At 37.7% G+C, this 18,249-nt stretch overlaps 2 protein-coding genes across 2 annotated transcripts in view; one reads left to right on the top strand and one right to left on the bottom strand.

Moving 5' to 3' along the window:
- LOC114346096 (uncharacterized) overlaps positions 1-18,249 on the bottom strand; it is a 951,713-nt gene that overhangs the window by 714,285 nt on the left and 219,179 nt on the right. The window lies entirely within an intron of this gene.
- Positions 3,425-18,249, top strand: part of LOC126892775 (uncharacterized) — an 84,839-nt gene continuing 70,014 nt past the window's right edge. Inside the window, exons 1-2 of the mRNA XM_050662481.1 lie at positions 3,425-4,861; positions 4,988-5,551. Coding sequence (XP_050518438.1) covers positions 3,425-4,861; positions 4,988-5,551 — 2,001 coding nt within the window. The remainder of the gene's footprint in view (positions 4,862-4,987; positions 5,552-18,249) is intronic.

Here is an 18,249-nt window from a genome sequence, read left to right as displayed (position 1 = left end):
GGTGGTTGCCACCCCATCTCAGGGGTGAAAATTTTGTATTATATTTTAATCACAAAAGTTGGTAAAAACGTCCATTCTTAGCAAAAAACGTTCTATACATTTTTTTAATAAAATTGATAGTTTTCGATTTATTCGCTATCGAAAGTGTTGGTTTTATATCGAAAAAATCAATGTTTTTAATAGGTTTTCTGCTAATAACTCCAAAAGTTTTCGTTTTATCAAAAAAACTTTACTTAAGAAAAATGTACCTTTTGAAAAAATAAACAAAAACGTGTTTTTAGATTTTCTTTAAGACCAATAGTAATTGAGATATACTATATTATATGTTGGCTCTTCTTCGTCAAATGCTAAATATTGTAGATTCAAAGTCAAAAGACGAGAAAACTATGCATTTTTCGAGGACAGCTTGTTCAAACTAATTTAAAGTATTAAAAATGTCTATCTCCAGAAATAAAAACAAGTCTCTAGCTCAAAAATTAAGTAACTTATAATGAAAAGAATGTCAGTCCCTATTTTTTTCAGCGAAAAGTGATTGGAAGCCACCCCCTAATCACCGCCCTAATTAAAATTAGTCATTGACCTTATTTGGTCTTTTTTTTTTATTTATGTATTGTTAATACGTTCTAGAAGTTTGACCGGTTTAGAATGAGTAGTTGTTAAAAAAAATGGAGTTAAAAGCAAATAACGAATTTTTGTAGTTTGGAAAAAATTGCCTTTAGTTCAGAATAGCAAGATTAGCGTCAGAGATACGAAAAAATGTTCAAATATGAAATTGTAGCCGATTTAATTTCCAAAAACTTGGTTTGCAAAAATTTTTTCTAGGGCGAAAATTAAATGAGCTATCTACAATTAAAACTGGTAATAACATGCAAAAACCACCTTTACCAACCCTTTCAAAGTCACCTCTTTTTGCGACTGAGGATTTTAACAAGAATTACTATTAATCGCCTTATAGACCTTACGAAAACCTACAAAACTCTTTTTTACGAAACTTCTAGGATCAAAATTAAAAGTGTCAGGGTTAAAAAATGAATATATTTTTTTGATCAAAAAAGGAGAAATCCAATTGGAAGCATAATAACGTAAGTTAGCGGTGTTATTAGTCATTGGCCTTATTCATTCTTATTTTATTTATGTATTATTAATAGATTCTAGATGTTTGACTGGCTTAGAATGATTAGTTTTAAAAAACAGGAGTTAAAAGCGAACAACGAATTTTTGTAGCTTGGTAAAAATGCCATTTTCTTCAGAATATAAAGATTAGCATCAGAGATACGAAAAAATGTTTTATTATAAAATTGTAGGATATTCAATTCTCAAGAACTTGGTTTGAAAAAATTTTTTGTACCGCAAAAATTGCGTGAATCGTAAATGAGTATACCTATCAAAACATTGATTTTTTCGATATAACACTAACATTTTCGATGGCAAATAAATCGAAAAGAGTTAATTTTATCAAAAAAATGTATAGAACATTTTTTGCTTAGAATGAATTTTTTTATCAACTTTTGCGGTCAAAATATAATAAAATATTTCCACCCCCGAGATGGGGTGACAACCACCCCCCATGGTAAAAGCGCCTTTCCGCATCATATAGATTTTGATCCTTGGTCTATCTACTACTTATTTTCAAATTTTCAAGCAAATCTATCCATTCTGTAAAAATTGCGAGGTGAAAAGCTTCGGTTCCTGGCCTACTATAGCGAATCTATTGAGCTTTACCCCACTAATCAATCACTCTGTATTAGTATTAGAAAAAGAAGTAAAAGATTTAAAAACGGGTTGTCGTTCTTAAAAAGTGTTTGCCTATTTTTAAATTTTGATTTTATTTCTTTTAGTGATGTTCTCTGATTTGTATTTTGTATTTGTTATGCTTGGAGTCGAGAAAAAGTAGGAGATTTTGGTGAGGTGAGCTGATTCATGTTTTGTACTTGAGAACTATGCGAATAAATGTCTACATATCGTTTCTAAAACGTGATTCATTAATAATGATATTAGTCCAGTAGATAACAGTACAAAAATAGCTACAATTAGTTATAGTTAGTCGAATATTAGATTTTTGTAGAAATATATCTGAAAGATTGTTTATAACTAGAATTTAGAAAGAATCGTTATTAACTATCCTCATGCATAAGAAATTAATTCGTAAACCGTGGAAGGTTGCTATAAACCGTACTAAATATTGTGTATTTAACAGCTTGAAATAACGTTTAGTTTACATTTGATTTGCTGGGTGGAGATCGTGTCGTTTCATTTTGTCAAACATATTGTTGTGAAAACAACAGTTATTTACATTAATTTGCTTTTATAAAAATATCTCTCTGTAAATCTGTTGGGACAATCTGTATTGTGTTTAAAATATTTAATTCTCTGAAAAACTTGAGTGTAGCGTTGTGTGTTTCATAAAATATACATCTGCATTTTTTATAGTTTCGGGGTAAAAGCAGGTAATTTTGCCAAAGAAGTGTAACATGTGTTTGGCCCTTTTCAGGGCGAATGGTGTAAACTAAACTATCAAAGATAATAGTGCAGAGATTTGAATAGAATTTCAGCAGTCTCTTTCTGATGTCAGAGATGAACACTTTGTTCGCTTGTGCGTCTCTTTTCGCCGTAAAAATACTCTCTCCGCAATAATTAATAGATTAAAAAGACTCTTACGTTCTCTCGTTCGCTATTAAGACTATAATTTATCGTTAAGCCGCTTATTTGTCAAAATCGTTGTTGTTAATAAATGTTTTGTTCGCCGAATACCCTTATTTATCGCTAATACACAACCCTTTCTATCGTATTAATTAGCACCTTTAAAACCAGACCAAATCAAATTAAATCTTAGAACCAGTTCTCCTACAAGTTCACTATTTTGTTTATATCGAAGGACGGGACATACGGGTGTGGTCCTAAAATATTCACCTATGTCCAATTAGGCAAAAGGTAATAATTAAACCATTTTTGCCACGGTGGGGTGAGATTGAATAAAAACTCACATCATTTGATGGTCTACATCGACCCGGATTTTTGTTTGGTTTTCGCGTTTGTGCCGCTTTTTCGGACATTTTTGTGTGTAATACCTCTACAAGACTTGTTAGTTCGCGTCGCGATAAACTCTAAGTAAAAGAAAGTGAAGTTATTGTGTGTGGTTAGTAGCTGCCACCTGTTGCTTTATCAATTGGACTAATTTGGTGAGATTTTTCCATTTTTTAAAACTTTTATTGCTGATCCAAGGTAAACTCTGCTCAAAGACATTTTACGGTCAAAAACACTTTTGTAGACATTTAACGTAGACGCTGTATCTCTCTGTGAAACTTAGACTCTTATTCTCTCGCCGCGCTTGTTAATTGACAAAAAACTCTCCAGTGTAATTTAGATTTTGCCGCGTATCGATAGACTCTCTCTCGCCGTGTGTTCAATCGAATTCGAGATAGAAATGGAAGACCTCAAGAAAAAAAGGACGCCTTTGAAGGCTAAAATTACAAGAATCGAAAACTGGCTCTCACAAAAGGCTAGTACGGAAAAGGATGCGCTACAATTTCAATTTCGGCAAACAGAATTAAAAACCTGTTTTTTAAAATATGAAGAAATAATGGATCAGATAGACGAGATTGATGAAGCCGGTACTGAAGCAGAAGACAGGGTAACAACTGAGCAAAAATATTTCTCTATTCTCGCGGGCCTACAGCGTAAGATGGACGAGTTATTGTTGGGCCCCCCTCCTCTCAGATCAAATAGCACTCAGTCAACTGTGGCCACTGCTAAGGTTAGGCTTCCGGAGATCACCATGCAAACGTTCTGCGGGTCATTCTCTGAGTTCAACTCGTTCTACCAGCTCTTCGAGACGCTAATAGTGAACAATGAAGAACTCAATAATGTGCAACGATTTATTTACCTTAAATCGTTCCTGCGAAATGAACCCCTCCAGTTGATCGACAACATCGAAGTTATCGACGAAAATTTCGATATAGCTGTAAAAACTCTCAAAGATCGTTACGAAAACAAATCGCCAGTGATTAGCTTACACATTCAAAAATTGTTAAAGGCTCCATCTCTAGTTAAAAGTAATTCAAAGGCGTTACGCGAATTTTTAACTCTAGCTCAGCAGACGCTGCTCGCTTTGAAAAATATGTCCGTACCAATTGAGCATTGGGATTTACTATTAATTGAAATATTTTTACAAAAATTAGATTTTTCTACACATAGGGCCTTTGAATATGATATTGGGACAAAGACCTTACCTACCCTTTCACAGTTTTTTAAATTTCTCGAGAAAAAGTGTGATATTCAGGAAAAATTAAATGTTTCAGATCATGATAAAAAGGTTAATAACAGGTCTCAATCAAAAACATCTTTCTTCTCATCAGTTGACCAACCATCACACTCTTTCTCTGATAATAATTGTACTTTTTGCAGAAGTAATGCTCATAAGGTTTATCAGTGTAATGATTTTAAATGCCTCTCTTTACAGGAAAAATTTAATTTTGTAAAAGGTAAGAAACTGTGTTTTAATTGTTTGGGTAGTAAACATTTCTCTCAAGATTGCGGCTCTACTCGATCATGTACTTTGTGTGGGGGTCATCATCACTCATCCCTCCATGGAACCTCTGAAAATGTCTCCTCCTCTAGTAACATCAATAGGCAAGCTCTCTCTCGTGAGCGCAATGCTCAAACTCCTCAAAATTCTCAAGGTGCTTCTCGTGTTGTCGCTCCCATATCTACTCAGCATTCTTTTAATAATCGCAGCCAAAATGAAGCTTCTACTAGCTCATCCAGACCTCCTTTAGATATGCAAAATTCTCCAGATTCTCAGGCAGCCACATCTCTCTCAGCTTTATCAGTTAAAACTGATGTATTGTTGGCTACCGCTTTAGTAACCGTTTATTCGAAAGACGGCAGACCCATGCATGCCAGAGCGCTCCTAGATAATGGGAGTCAACATTCGTTTATCTCTCGTGATTTGGTTGAGAAGTTAAAACTCATCCCTTATTTTAAACAGCTACAGATATCAACCATATCCGAAAACACCTCACTCTCAAACGAAATGTTAAACTTAGAATTTTTCCCCTATAATGTAAAGGACAGAAGTTTTAAAACTTCTTTCGCTGTGCTCGATAGTATAACTTGTAGGCTTCCTAGAGCTACTATAGATAGAAGTAAAATAAAAGTCCCACAGGATCTCACTCTCGCAGATCCCTCGTATTCTGTTCCGGGTAAAATTGATTTGCTTCTAGCTGGTGATATCTATAGTGAATTATTGACGGATGGATTTATACGGTTAGGAAAAAATCTTCCCATTCTTCAGAATACTCACTTAGGCTATGTTATTTTTGGTACAATTAATCCTCAGGTTTTTCACCGTAATTCACATTTGGCTATCTCTCAGTCAAATGTTTCTCTCTTTGTTCAATCCGAACCCGAAGAAAATCAGTTGGATAAGTTGCTTCAACAATTTTTCGCAATTGAAGAAGTTCCCTTCGTTAGTAAATTAACTCCCGATGAAGAATTAGCGGAACAAATATTTAGCAAAACTACTCTTGTGTTACCTTCAGGCCGCTTTCAAGTAAATCTTCCATTTGTCTCTGAAAACGCTAATAAAATGTTAGGTGAATCCTTTAAAATGGCCTTTAAAAGATTTATGAAATTAGAACATAGGCTCTTAAAAAACGAAAGTACATACGCTCAATATAAATCTTTCATTAATGAATATCTTCTTCTCGAACATGCGAAAATAGTGCCTCTCTCTCTCACCAACGAAAAGTTAGAAAATAAATATTTTCTACCGCATCACTGTGTGTTTAAGGAAGAATCTTTAACAACAAAGCTTAGGGTTGTTTTTGATGGTTCGATGAAAAGCTCTAGTGGTTATTCGCTCAATGATATTTTACTCAAAGGTCCTACTCTTCAACCGGAACTTTTTGACATTTTGCTACGGTTTAGATTGTATTCCTTCGTTTTTACAACGGATATACAAAAAATGTATAGACAAGTTAGAATAAATCCTGCTCAAACCTCTCTTTTAAATATTCTGTGGCGTGACTCCCCTGAAAAAGACATTGCGTGTCTTGAATTGCAAACCGTCACGTATGGAACTAAAAGCGCTAGCTTTCAGAGTACTCGCTGTTTAATGGAACTGGCACAAACTCATCAGATTGAGTATCCTCTGGCCAGTGATGCTCTTCAAAATAGTTGTTACATTGATGACATTCTCTATGGCGCTAATGATGTACAGACTCTCCTTAAAGCTCATAAGGAAATAACTAGTTTGCTTGGAACCGCTTGTATCTCTCTCCATAAATGGTGTTCTAACTCAGACTTGTTTTTAAAAAATATCTCTTCTCTCTCTTCGAACACTACTTATGTAATAGCTCCAGATAATGGCTCCAATAAGGTTTTAGGTTTATGTTGGAATCCTATTCTTGACACCTTCTCAATCTCTCTCCCAAATTTTACCCTAAAGGACTCATACACCAAGAGAGAAGTACTGTCAATGATTGCCCAAATATTTGATCCTCAAGGCCTAATTAACCCAGTTACAGTTGTCGCTAAATTAATCATGCAACAAATTTGGATTTCCAAAATTAATTGGAACGATATCATAGATGCAGATACGTTGCATGAGTGGCTAAATTTTGTTCGCAGTCTCTCTAATTTTAAGGATTTAAATATACCTCGGTGTCTCTTCTTAAGTCAAGAAATCACCAGTGTTGAGATTCACTCATTCTCGGATGCAAGTTTAAAGGCTTATGGAGCTTGCATCTACCTACGTGTGATTTATAGATCAGAACAAGTATCTTGTTCACTTTTAGCATCTAAGAGTCGTGTCGCTCCGCTAAAACCCTTGACTCTCCCAAGATTGGAACTCATGGGTGCGCTATTGTGTAGTAAGCTCACAGCAAGGATTGCTAATATTATTGAAGAAAAACTCTCTCGCTTAGACTCTATAAATATGTGGTCGGATTCAGAAATTGTTCTCGCTTGGCTTCGTTCGCATCCCTCTCGTTGGACTCAATTTGTAGCAAATAGGGTTGCACAAATTTTAGATAATTCTCCTAACGCTCGTTGGAGGCACGTACGATCCAAAGAGAATCCTGCCGACATACTCTCCCGAGGAATGCTACCCGCTGAAATACTTAAATCTTCTTTGTGGTTTCATGGTCCTCAATTTTTGAATCAATCTCGGTTGGATTTGTTGAAATACAATCCAAAAGTTTATACCTCCAAGTTACCCGAAGAAAGGAAAGTAACTCTTCACATTCGAAATGATCAAATAGATTTTTTCACCTCTCTTTCTGATAGGTTCTCTAATTTTTCAAGGTTTGTAAGAACTTTAGCATTTATATTCAGGTTTGCCAATAATGCCAAATCGCCTTCTCATAAGTTATCAAATTCTCTTGAAGTAAGCGAACTTCAAAACGCTGAACTGAAGATTGTTAAGATGCTTCAGTATTCTTCTTTCTCGCTTGAGATTTCTGAGATTAAAAAAGGTAAAACTCTATCCAATAAGTCTATTTTACGCTTAAACCCCTTTTTGGATGAAAATGAAATGCTGCGTGTAGGAGGTCGCCTTGGTAACTCAGACGTCACATTTGATCAAAAATATCCTCTTCTCCTTCCCTCAAAAAATCGTGTAGTACGTCTCATTCTTCAGAGAGAACATATCAGACTTTGTCACTCTGGTCCTCAAAATACTTTATCTCAAATTCGACTTAAATATTGGCCTTTAAATGGACTACGTGAAGTTAAAAAGGTCATACACCAATGTATGGTTTGTTTTAGATTTAATGCCAAACCCGCTATTCAGATTATGGCAGATTTGCCAAAGGAACGTTTGCAATCCTCTCGAGTATTCGCTCATGTAGGATTAGATTTTGGTGGCCCCTTTCAGATTAAAGCTTCCAAACTCCGCAAAGCTCCCTTGATAAAATCTTATATTGCTCTTTTCGTTTGTCTATCGACTCGAGCTGTTCACATCGAAGTCGTGTCCGGCCTTTCTACAGAGACGTTTCTTCTCGCTCTAAATCGTTTTATTAGCCGTAGAGGCCTCCCTCAGACTATATTCAGTGACAACGCCACGAACTTTTTGGGAGCTCGTAATCAGTTGTTTGAACTTTATAAGTTTTTAAAAGAAAAAGAAAACTCTCGCTCTATTAATGATTTTTTGGCATCATCGCATATTCGCTGGAAAACCATAGTTCCTCGAGCCCCTCATCATGGTGGCATCTGGGAAAGCGCTATAAAGAGCGCAAAGCATCATATCCGTAGACTCATGGGTGATATTAAGCTCACTTTTGAAGAATTTACCACTGTTCTCACTCAAATTGAAGCTGTGCTCAACTCTCGACCGCTTTGCTCCCTCTCAAATGATCCCTCTGATCTAACCTATCTGACCCCTGGACATTTCTTGATTGGACAATCTCTTACGTCATTTCCTGAAAGGGATGTAATCCACATTCCCGAAAATAGATTAAGTTTATGGCAACATCTCTCTAAACTCCAGCAAATGTTTTGGAAAAAATGGTCAATTGACTACTTGAACAGACTCCAAAATCGCCCTAAATGGTTTCTTCCTCATAAGAACCTAGAGCCCAACGATCTCGTCTTGTTGATTGAAGATAACACTCCTCCTCTTTACTGGGCTCTAGCAAGAGTGATTGATGTCTTTCCCGGAAAGGATGGCCGAGTAAGAGTTGCATCGGTCAAAACTAAAGATGGAGTCTTCAAGCGCTCTATTAATAAATTGTGTCCTCTACCAAATGACTGTTAAAATTAAGTTAAGTTTAGTGTTTTCGCTTAAGAACATTGTAAGTTGATTTATGTTAGGTTAGGTTTATGTTAAAGCCAGTGCTTCAACGCGGGGGAGTATGTTGTGAAAACAACAGTTATTTACATTAATTTGCTTTTATAAAAATATCTCTCTGTAAATCTGTTGGGACAATCTGTATTGTGTTTAAAATATTTAATTCTCTGAAAAACTTGAGTGTAGCGTTGTGTGTTTCATAAAATATACATCTGCATTTTTTATAGTTTCGGGGTAAAAGCAGGTAATTTTGCCAAAGAAGTGTAACATGTGTTTGGCCCTTTTCAGGGCGAATGGTGTAAACTAAACTATCAAAGATAATAGTGCAGAGATTTGAATAGAATTTCAGCAGTCTCTTTCTGATGTCAGAGATGAACACTTTGTTCGCTTGTGCGTCTCTTTTCGCCGTAAAAATACTCTCTCCGCAATAATTAATAGATTAAAAAGACTCTTACGTTCTCTCGTTCGCTATTAAGACTATAATTTATCGTTAAGCCGCTTATTTGTCAAAATCGTTGTTGTTAATAAATGTTTTGTTCGCCGAATACCCTTATTTATCGCTAATACACAACCCTTTCTATCGTATTAATTAGCACCTTTAAAACCAGACCAAATCAAATTAAATCTTAGAACCAGTTCTCCTACAAGTTCACTATTTTGTTTATATCGAAGGACGGGACATACGGGTGTGGTCCTAAAATATTCACCTATGTCCAATTAGGCAAAAGGTAATAATTAAACCATTTTTGCCACGGTGGGGTGAGATTGAATAAAAACTCACACCACATATACTGACCCTCCTTGACCTATCGTTCACTTGTTGCTTAGTTTCTTTCACGTAAGTTCTCTTCCTTAACAAAATAAATATAAAATCCTTCAGGACAATAGTTTCGAACCAAATCTCTTTATTCCAAACGGCAAACGGCTCATACATTTAATGAACTCCGATTTGAAGAAAGATCATTCAAATGTTAACAAACCTCTCTACACACACATTAAATAAACGTCGAGAATTATTATATCTGTTTCTCTCTTCACTCGCGATATAATAACCATATTAATTTATACCTAAGCAAGGTCAACCGCGAGCTTTCCTGAATAACTAATTCGTATACGAGGTGAGCGCAACTGAAAAAGGTTAAAAACGAAAACGATTGTACAAAGTAATGGTTCGTTGTTTTACAGGTTCATAGGACGTGGTTTATTATTTTTTCTTTACACTTCGTCTGTATCTGCGGCATATATTATCAAAGGCGATGACTATTACGCCATTACCGCATCGCTTTTGATTGTGTGTGTGTGTGTGTGTGTGTGTGTGTGTGTGTGTGTGTGTGTGTGTGTGTGTGTGTGTGTGTGTGTGTGTGTGTGTGTGTGTGTGTGTGTGTGTGTGTGTGTGTGTGTGTGTGTGTGTGTGTGTGTGTGTGTGTGTGTGTGTGTGTGTGTGTGTGTGTGTGTGTGTGTGTGTGTGTGTGTGTGTGTGTGTGTGTGTGTGTGTGTGTGTGTGTGTGTGTGTGTGTGTGTGTGTGTGTGTGTGTGTGTGTGTGTGTGTGTGTGTGTGTGTGTGTGTGTGTGTGTGTGTGTGTGTGTGTGTGTGTGTGTGTGTGTGTGTGTGTGTGTGTGTGTGTGTGTGTGTGTGTGTGTGTGTGTGTGTGTGTGTGTGTGTGTGTGTGTGTGTGTGTGTGTGTGTGTGTGTGTGTGTGTGTGTGTGTGTGTGTGTGTGTGTGTGTGTGTGTGTGTGTGTGTGTGTGTGTGTGTGTGTGTGTGTGTGTGTGTGTGTGTGTGTGTGTGTGTGTGTGTGTGTGTGTGTGTGTGTGTGTGTGTGTGTGTGTGTGTGTGTGTGTGTGTGTGTGTGTGTGTGTGTGTGTGTGTGTGTGTGTGTGTGTGTGTGTGTGTGTGTGTGTGTGTGTGTGTGTGTGTGTGTGTGTGTGTGTGTGTGTGTGTGTGTGTGTGTGTGTGTGTGTGTGTGTGTGTGTGTGTGTGTGTGTGTGTGTGTGTGTGTGTGTGTGTGTGTGTGTGTGTGTGTGTGTGTGTGTGTGTGTGTGTGTGTGTGTGTGTGTGTGTGTGTGTGTGTGTGTGTGTGTGTGTGTGTGTGTGTGTGTGTGTGTGTGTGTGTGTGTGTGTGTGTGTGTGTGTGTGTGTGTGTGTGTGTGTGTGTGTGTGTGTGTGTGTGTGTGTGTGTGTGTGTGTGTGTGTGTGTGTGTGTGTGTGTGTGTGTGTGTGTGTGTGTGTGTGTGTGTGTGTGTGTGTGTGTGTGTGTGTGTGTGTGTGTGTGTGTGTGTGTGTGTGTGTGTGTGTGTGTGTGTGTGTGTGTGTGTGTGTGTGTGTGTGTGTGTGTGTGTGTGTGTGTGTGTGTGTGTGTGTGTGTGTGTGTGTGTGTGTGTGTGTGTGTGTGTGTGTGTGTGTGTGTGTGTGTGTGTGTGTGTGTGTGTGTGTGTGTGTGTGTGTGTGTGTGTGTGTGTGTGTGTGTGTGTGTGTGTGTGTGTGTGTGTGTGTGTGTGTGTGTGTGTGTGTGTGTGTGTGTGTGTGTGTGTGTGTGTGTGTGTGTGTGTGTGTGTGTGTGTGTGTGTGTGTGTGTGTGTGTGTGTGTGTGTGTGTGTGTGTGTGTGTGTGTGTGTGTGTGTGTGTGTGTGTGTGTGTGTGTGTGTGTGTGTGTGTGTGTGTGTGTGTGTGTGTGTGTGTGTGTGTGTGTGTGTGTGTGTGTGTGTGTGTGTGTGTGTGTGTGTGTGTGTGTGTGTGTGTGTGTGTGTGTGTGTGTGTGTGTGTGTGTGTGTGTGTGTGTGTGTGTGTGTGTGTGTGTGTGTGTGTGTGTGTGTGTGTGTGTGTGTGTGTGTGTGTGTGTGTGTGTGTGTGTGTGTGTGTGTGTGTGTGTGTGTGTGTGTGTGTGTGTGTGTGTGTGTGTGTGTGTGTGTGTGTGTGTGTGTGTGTGTGTGTGTGTGTGTGTGTGTGTGTGTGTGTGTGTGTGTGTGTGTGTGTGTGTGTGTGTGTGTGTGTGTGTGTGTGTGTGTGTGTGTGTGTGTGTGTGTGTGTGTGTGTGTGTGTGTGTGTGTGTGTGTGTGTGTGTGTGTGTGTGTGTGTGTGTGTGTGTGTGTGTGTGTGTGTGTGTGTGTGTGTGTGTGTGTGTGTGTGTGTGTGTGTGTGTGTGTGTGTGTGTGTGTGTGTGTGTGTGTGTGTGTGTGTGTGTGTGTGTGTGTGTGTGTGTGTGTGTGTGTGTGTGTGTGTGTGTGTGTGTGTGTGTGTGTGTGTGTGTGTGTGTGTGTGTGTGTGTGTGTGTGTGTGTGTGTGTGTGTGTGTGTGTGTGTGTGTGTGTGTGTGTGTGTGTGTGTGTGTGTGTGTGTGTGTGTGTGTGTGTGTGTGTGTGTGTGTGTGTGTGTGTGTGTGTGTGTGTGTGTGTGTGTGTGTGTGTGTGTGTGTGTGTGTGTGTGTGTGTGTGTGTGTGTGTGTGTGTGTGTGTGTGTGTGTGTGTGTGTGTGTGTGTGTGTGTGTGTGTGTGTGTGTGTGTGTGTGTGTGTGTGTGTGTGTGTGTGTGTGTGTGTGTGTGTGTGTGTGTGTGTGTGTGTGTGTGTGTGTGTGTGTGTGTGTGTGTGTGTGTGTGTGTGTGTGTGTGTGTGTGTGTGTGTGTGTGTGTGTGTGTGTGTGTGTGTGTGTGTGTGTGTGTGTGTGTGTGTGTGTGTGTGTGTGTGTGTGTGTGTGTGTGTGTGTGTGTGTGTGTGTGTGTGTGTGTGTGTGTGTGTGTGTGTGTGTGTGTGTGTGTGTGTGTGTGTGTGTGTGTGTGTGTGTGTGTGTGTGTGTGTGTGTGTGTGTGTGTGTGTGTGTGTGTGTGTGTGTGTGTGTGTGTGTGTGTGTGTGTGTGTGTGTGTGTGTGTGTGTGTGTGTGTGTGTGTGTGTGTGTGTGTGTGTGTGTGTGTGTGTGTGTGTGTGTGTGTGTGTGTGTGTGTGTGTGTGTGTGTGTGTGTGTGTGTGTGTGTGTGTGTGTGTGTGTGTGTGTGTGTGTGTGTGTGTGTGTGTGTGTGTGTGTGTGTGTGTGTGTGTGTGTGTGTGTGTGTGTGTGTGTGTGTGTGTGTGTGTGTGTGTGTGTGTGTGTGTGTGTGTGTGTGTGTGTGTGTGTGTGTGTGTGTGTGTGTGTGTGTGTGTGTGTGTGTGTGTGTGTGTGTGTGTGTGTGTGTGTGTGTGTGTGTGTGTGTGTGTGTGTGTGTGTGTGTGTGTGTGTGTGTGTGTGTGTGTGTGTGTGTGTGTGTGTGTGTGTGTGTGTGTGTGTGTGTGTGTGTGTGTGTGTGTGTGTGTGTGTGTGTGTGTGTGTGTGTGTGTGTGTGTGTGTGTGTGTGTGTGTGTGTGTGTGTGTGTGTGTGTGTGTGTGTGTGTGTGTGTGTGTGTGTGTGTGTGTGTGTGTGTGTGTGTGTGTGTGTGTGTGTGTGTGTGTGTGTGTGTGTGTGTGTGTGTGTGTGTGTGTGTGTGTGTGTGTGTGTGTGTGTGTGTGTGTGTGTGTGTGTGTGTGTGTGTGTGTGTGTGTGTGTGTGTGTGTGTGTGTGTGTGTGTGTGTGTGTGTGTGTGTGTGTGTGTGTGTGTGTGTGTGTGTGTGTGTGTGTGTGTGTGTGTGTGTGTGTGTGTGTGTGTGTGTGTGTGTGTGTGTGTGTGTGTGTGTGTGTGTGTGTGTGTGTGTGTGTGTGTGTGTGTGTGTGTGTGTGTGTGTGTGTGTGTGTGTGTGTGTGTGTGTGTGTGTGTGTGTGTGTGTGTGTGTGTGTGTGTGTGTGTGTGTGTGTGTGTGTGTGTGTGTGTGTGTGTGTGTGTGTGTGTGTGTGTGTGTGTGTGTGTGTGTGTGTGTGTGTGTGTGTGTGTGTGTGTGTGTGTGTGTGTGTGTGTGTGTGTGTGTGTGTGTGTGTGTGTGTGTGTGTGTGTGTGTGTGTGTGTGTGTGTGTGTGTGTGTGTGTGTGTGTGTGTGTGTGTGTGTGTGTGTGTGTGTGTGTGTGTGTGTGTGTGTGTGTGTGTGTGTGTGTGTGTGTGTGTGTGTGTGTGTGTGTGTGTGTGTGTGTGTGTGTGTGTGTGTGTGTGTGTGTGTGTGTGTGTGTGTGTGTGTGTGTGTGTGTGTGTGTGTGTGTGTGTGTGTGTGTGTGTGTGTGTGTGTGTGTGTGGAGAGAAAGAGATGGCATTAGACAAAGAATCTTTTTGCCAAAGAATTTTGTTATAAAGATGTTTAAATTTTTATCTTAGATTCGTTTATAAACTTGATTAACCTTCCGATGACCAACCTTTTTTTGTTACACGGATGACCAAGGGGGGGGAGGGGGGTGTATAACCCCAGGGTCAAAAATGGCAATTAACAAAAAAATAAAGTTTTTTTTATGGCATGGTCATTCAGCCAGTCACAACATAAGTATTAGTGTCATGTGTAGTGTGTATGTTGAGTAAGTGTCTTGTTACTTTACAAAGTCGACGTCATTAGCGTAAAACTACTTGGAATTACACATAATAGACGCTATTTTACTAAACATCAACTTCAGAATATATTTTTTATTCGTAAAATATAGGGAATTTTTTTTATTTCAAAATATGAGGATATCTAGAATGATATTAAAGTCAAATAAAAAAATAATGAGTTAAAAATTGAAAATACTTTTGAATTTATTAAAGAAAAACATACGCTGGGGTCACAATTTCCCCCGCTTGGTCATCCGAAGGTTAAGATATTGTATAATATAGATTTGTCAGAATAAGATAAAAGATTGATGATGTTAACTGGAAGGCTAATGTTGAGGTCAATTAAACGTAAATATAAGTTTCGAGCCTGATCCCTATGATTGAGACAATCAAAGAATACATGGTTCAGATCCCCGATGTCCCGATTGTTACACGAACAGAAGGGAGTTTCATAGATTTCAATCCTATGTAGATGCTCTGGAAAAAGGCCATGGTTAAGTTTTAGCCGGGTTATTAATGAGGAATGCACTTTGTTATAATTGTAGTTAAAATGAGGTATATTTTTAGGTAATAATGGATGAATAGAAAAGTTTGATAGTCTGTCGCAATGAAATATATGACAGTACGGTGCAAATGTTTGGAATAAATTCGTTATTTTGTAAGCTGGCGACTTGAGGAAACAGTAGCGATCAACAGGTAGTGAAAACGCGTTCCAAAATTACGGCTGTAATTTTGAATATTTTTTCGAGATATTTGGCAATATTAAAAAAACGAGCCTGTTTTCTCGAGATATTTGGCACACGTATTCGTAATATAATAAAGAATGGCGGTACAGAGCCCAATTTGAAAAAATTATTAATATGTGGAAATTACTCTGTAATTAAATACAATATTAAAAAAACGAGCCTGTACCGCCGTTAAGAAGAACAAAAAAATACACTTTCTTTGAAATACACTAATGAAATAAAAAATTTTAGTACATAGTTCCAAAATGACACAAAATCTAGACATCGGATAAAAAAGTTTATTTGAAGAGAGTGTATTTTTTTGTTCTTCTTAATGGCGGTACAGACTCGTTTTTTTAATATTGTATTTAATTACAGAGTAATTTCCACATAATAATATATTTTTTAAATTGGGGTCTGTACCGCCATTCTTTATTATATTACGAATACGTGTGCCAAATATCTCGAAAAAATATTCAAAATTACAGCCGCAATCTTGGAACGCGTTTTTGCTACCTGTTGATCGCTACTGTTTCCTCTTAAGGCAAAAAACTGAAACAGGTCGATTTTTATTTTTAACTTATGATTTTTGACATAATATAATATATTTATCATACTAGTGACGTTATCCACCTGGGCGTGATGACGTAATCGATGATTTTTTAAATGAGAATAGGGGCCGTGTGCTAGCTCATTTGAAAGGTTATTCAATACTGTTACATTCAAGTATTCCGACAGTGTTGTGGCACCAAGTGTATGATTTTACAAGGAATGATATTGTGACAATTTGTAGACTTAAATTTGGACATGCAAGCTTTCGTCAACATTTATATAGAATCGGTGTAGTTAGTCAATACCGAACTTTGTGAAACCTGCAATGTGGTGAGCGAATTAGATCACATTTTTTATGCTTGCAGTAAATTTGAAATACAAAGACAGGAATTTATTAATAGTTTATTACTGCAAAACTTTACCCCCTTTCAATCATTAAATATGTATCAGGTATACAAAATTATTCTTAAGTTTATTAAAATGTGTAGCTTAAAGCTAAGTGTAGGTGTTAAGCTCGTTACCTCTGTTATATCGCCAAATAGTTTACCTATTTACCTGTATTTTCCGTGGTCTACCCTTTCTGTCTGTGAGTTACCTTGAATGACCCCTAGATGCGAAAAGTAATCCTAGTTCCTCTCCCCATCGTAATTCTTCATTTAATTTCCAGAATAATATAGCCCAGTCGGGATACCATTTGACCTTGCATTAGGAGCTGCCCCAAATTTTATTTTTCTAATCTTTAGGGGGGGTCAATAGTAGTATAAATTTAAAATCTGGACTGAATTTGACCGTTGCGTTAGCCGCAATCTTGATTTTAAACGACACCGTTTTTGCTCAATATCTCCGCCATTTTCAACTTTTCGACAAAAAGTATAACAACCAAAATTGTTGAAAATGTGATTTTCTATAATTTCGTTTATTATAATTTTTTTCGTGCGGTTCATATTTTCCGAGTTATGGGGAAAAACAGTGACAGTTAAAGCATAATTATTGAGTTGTTGAATTATCTCGTTAATTATTACTTTTACAACAAATTTTAACGTATCCAAAAATGAAGAGAATTAAATTTTGTACAATTTTGATCTCTTTAATTTTTTTGATAAAATCAATATTTAAGGTAGTTCGTATGCGGTACAGGCTCGAGCGTAAGACCCGATTGATTTTAAAGCAATTGTTTTTGTTTAATATCTTCCCCATTTTCAACTTTTTGACAAAAAGTGTAAGGACTGAAATTGTTGCAATTACGATTTACTACAAATTTTCGAGAGAACCAGTGGCGGGTCTAAGAGGGGGAAATGGGAAAATTCCCCCCAACGGGGTCCAAAATTTAAAAAAATTGTTGAAATATTAAAATATGTTAGCTGACATGAAACTTGATTATCGACAGACAAATTCAACCAATAAAACCCACTGGTTAATAAAATTAAGTGAACTTAATGCATATAAGTTATTATTTATGCCTTTTATGTACTTAGTTTGGTTGGTGTTTCATTGGAAGTTTCAAAAATTGTATAAAATATAATTCTCTTTTTGTTTATGTACAATTATGTCGTAAAGTTAATAATAAATGAGACAATTCAATAATTATGCTTCCCCTCCGCTTCCACTATTTTCCTCCTTAACTCGGAGAATATTGATCGGATAAAAAAATTGTGGAAAAGAAATTGTAGGAAATTGCGTTTCCAATAAATTTAGTTCTTACCGTTTTTGTCGGAAAGTTGAAAATGGCGGAGATATTATGATATTAAGCAACAACGGTTTTCCTTTAAAATCAATATGGCGGCTAACGCAACCGCGAAATTCAGTCGAGATTTTAAATTTACACTACTATTGATCTCCCCTAAAGGATAGAATTATAAAATTTGGGGCAGCTCGGAAAAAAGATTCAATTCAGTAATTATGCTCCCCCCACCACTTTTTACTATTTTCCCACTTAACTCAGAAAATATCAACCGCATGAAAAAAATTGTTAAAAAGAAATTGTAGCAAATCATATTTGGAACAATTTAAGTTGAAAATGGCGTAGATATTGAACAAAAACAATTGCTACAAAATCAATCAGGTCTTACGCTCGCGCCATTATCGCATACATACTACCTTAAATATTAACTTTAGCAAAAAAATGAAAGAAACTAAAATTGTGTAGAATTCAATTCTCTATTTTTGTATAGGAACATTTTGGCCGTAAAACTAACAATAAACGACATAATTCAATAATTATGCTCCATTTATATATAACTGTCACTATTTTCCGCTATAACTCGGAAAATATCGATGGCACGAAAAAATTGTACAAATAGAAATGATACAAAATTACATTTTCAACAATTTTGGTTGTTATACTTTTTGTCGAAAAGTTGAAAATGGCGGAGATATTGAGCAAAAACGGTTCTCGGTTAAAATTAAGATGGCGGCTAACGCAATGGCGGAATTCAGTCGAGATTTTAAATTTACACTACTATTGACCCCCCTAAAGATTAAAAAGATAACATTTGGGGCAGCTCCTAATGCAAGGTTAGGTCTGTTATTCGTCTAACCCGACTGGACTAATAGTGTAGTTAGTTTAGTTAGAATAGGTTACACATTTGCTACTGGCTGAATGGGCACTTGAGCCCAAAAACAAAAACAAAAAGGATACCCCAGTCACAAATATATAAATTTTAGAAATATTTTCGCAATTAGTGTTTATTTTTAGAATCTTCTTGGAAATTACTAAATTACCAAACACATCAATCAGCTTGTGTATGATCGTAAAACCATCGGTGTACACTT

The sequence above is a fragment of the Diabrotica virgifera genome, chromosome 1, assembly GCF_917563875.1.
Source record: "Diabrotica virgifera virgifera chromosome 1, PGI_DIABVI_V3a".
NCBI lineage: Eukaryota > Metazoa > Arthropoda > Insecta > Coleoptera > Chrysomelidae > Diabrotica > Diabrotica virgifera.
This window is presented reverse-complemented; position numbering and strand designations above follow the sequence as displayed.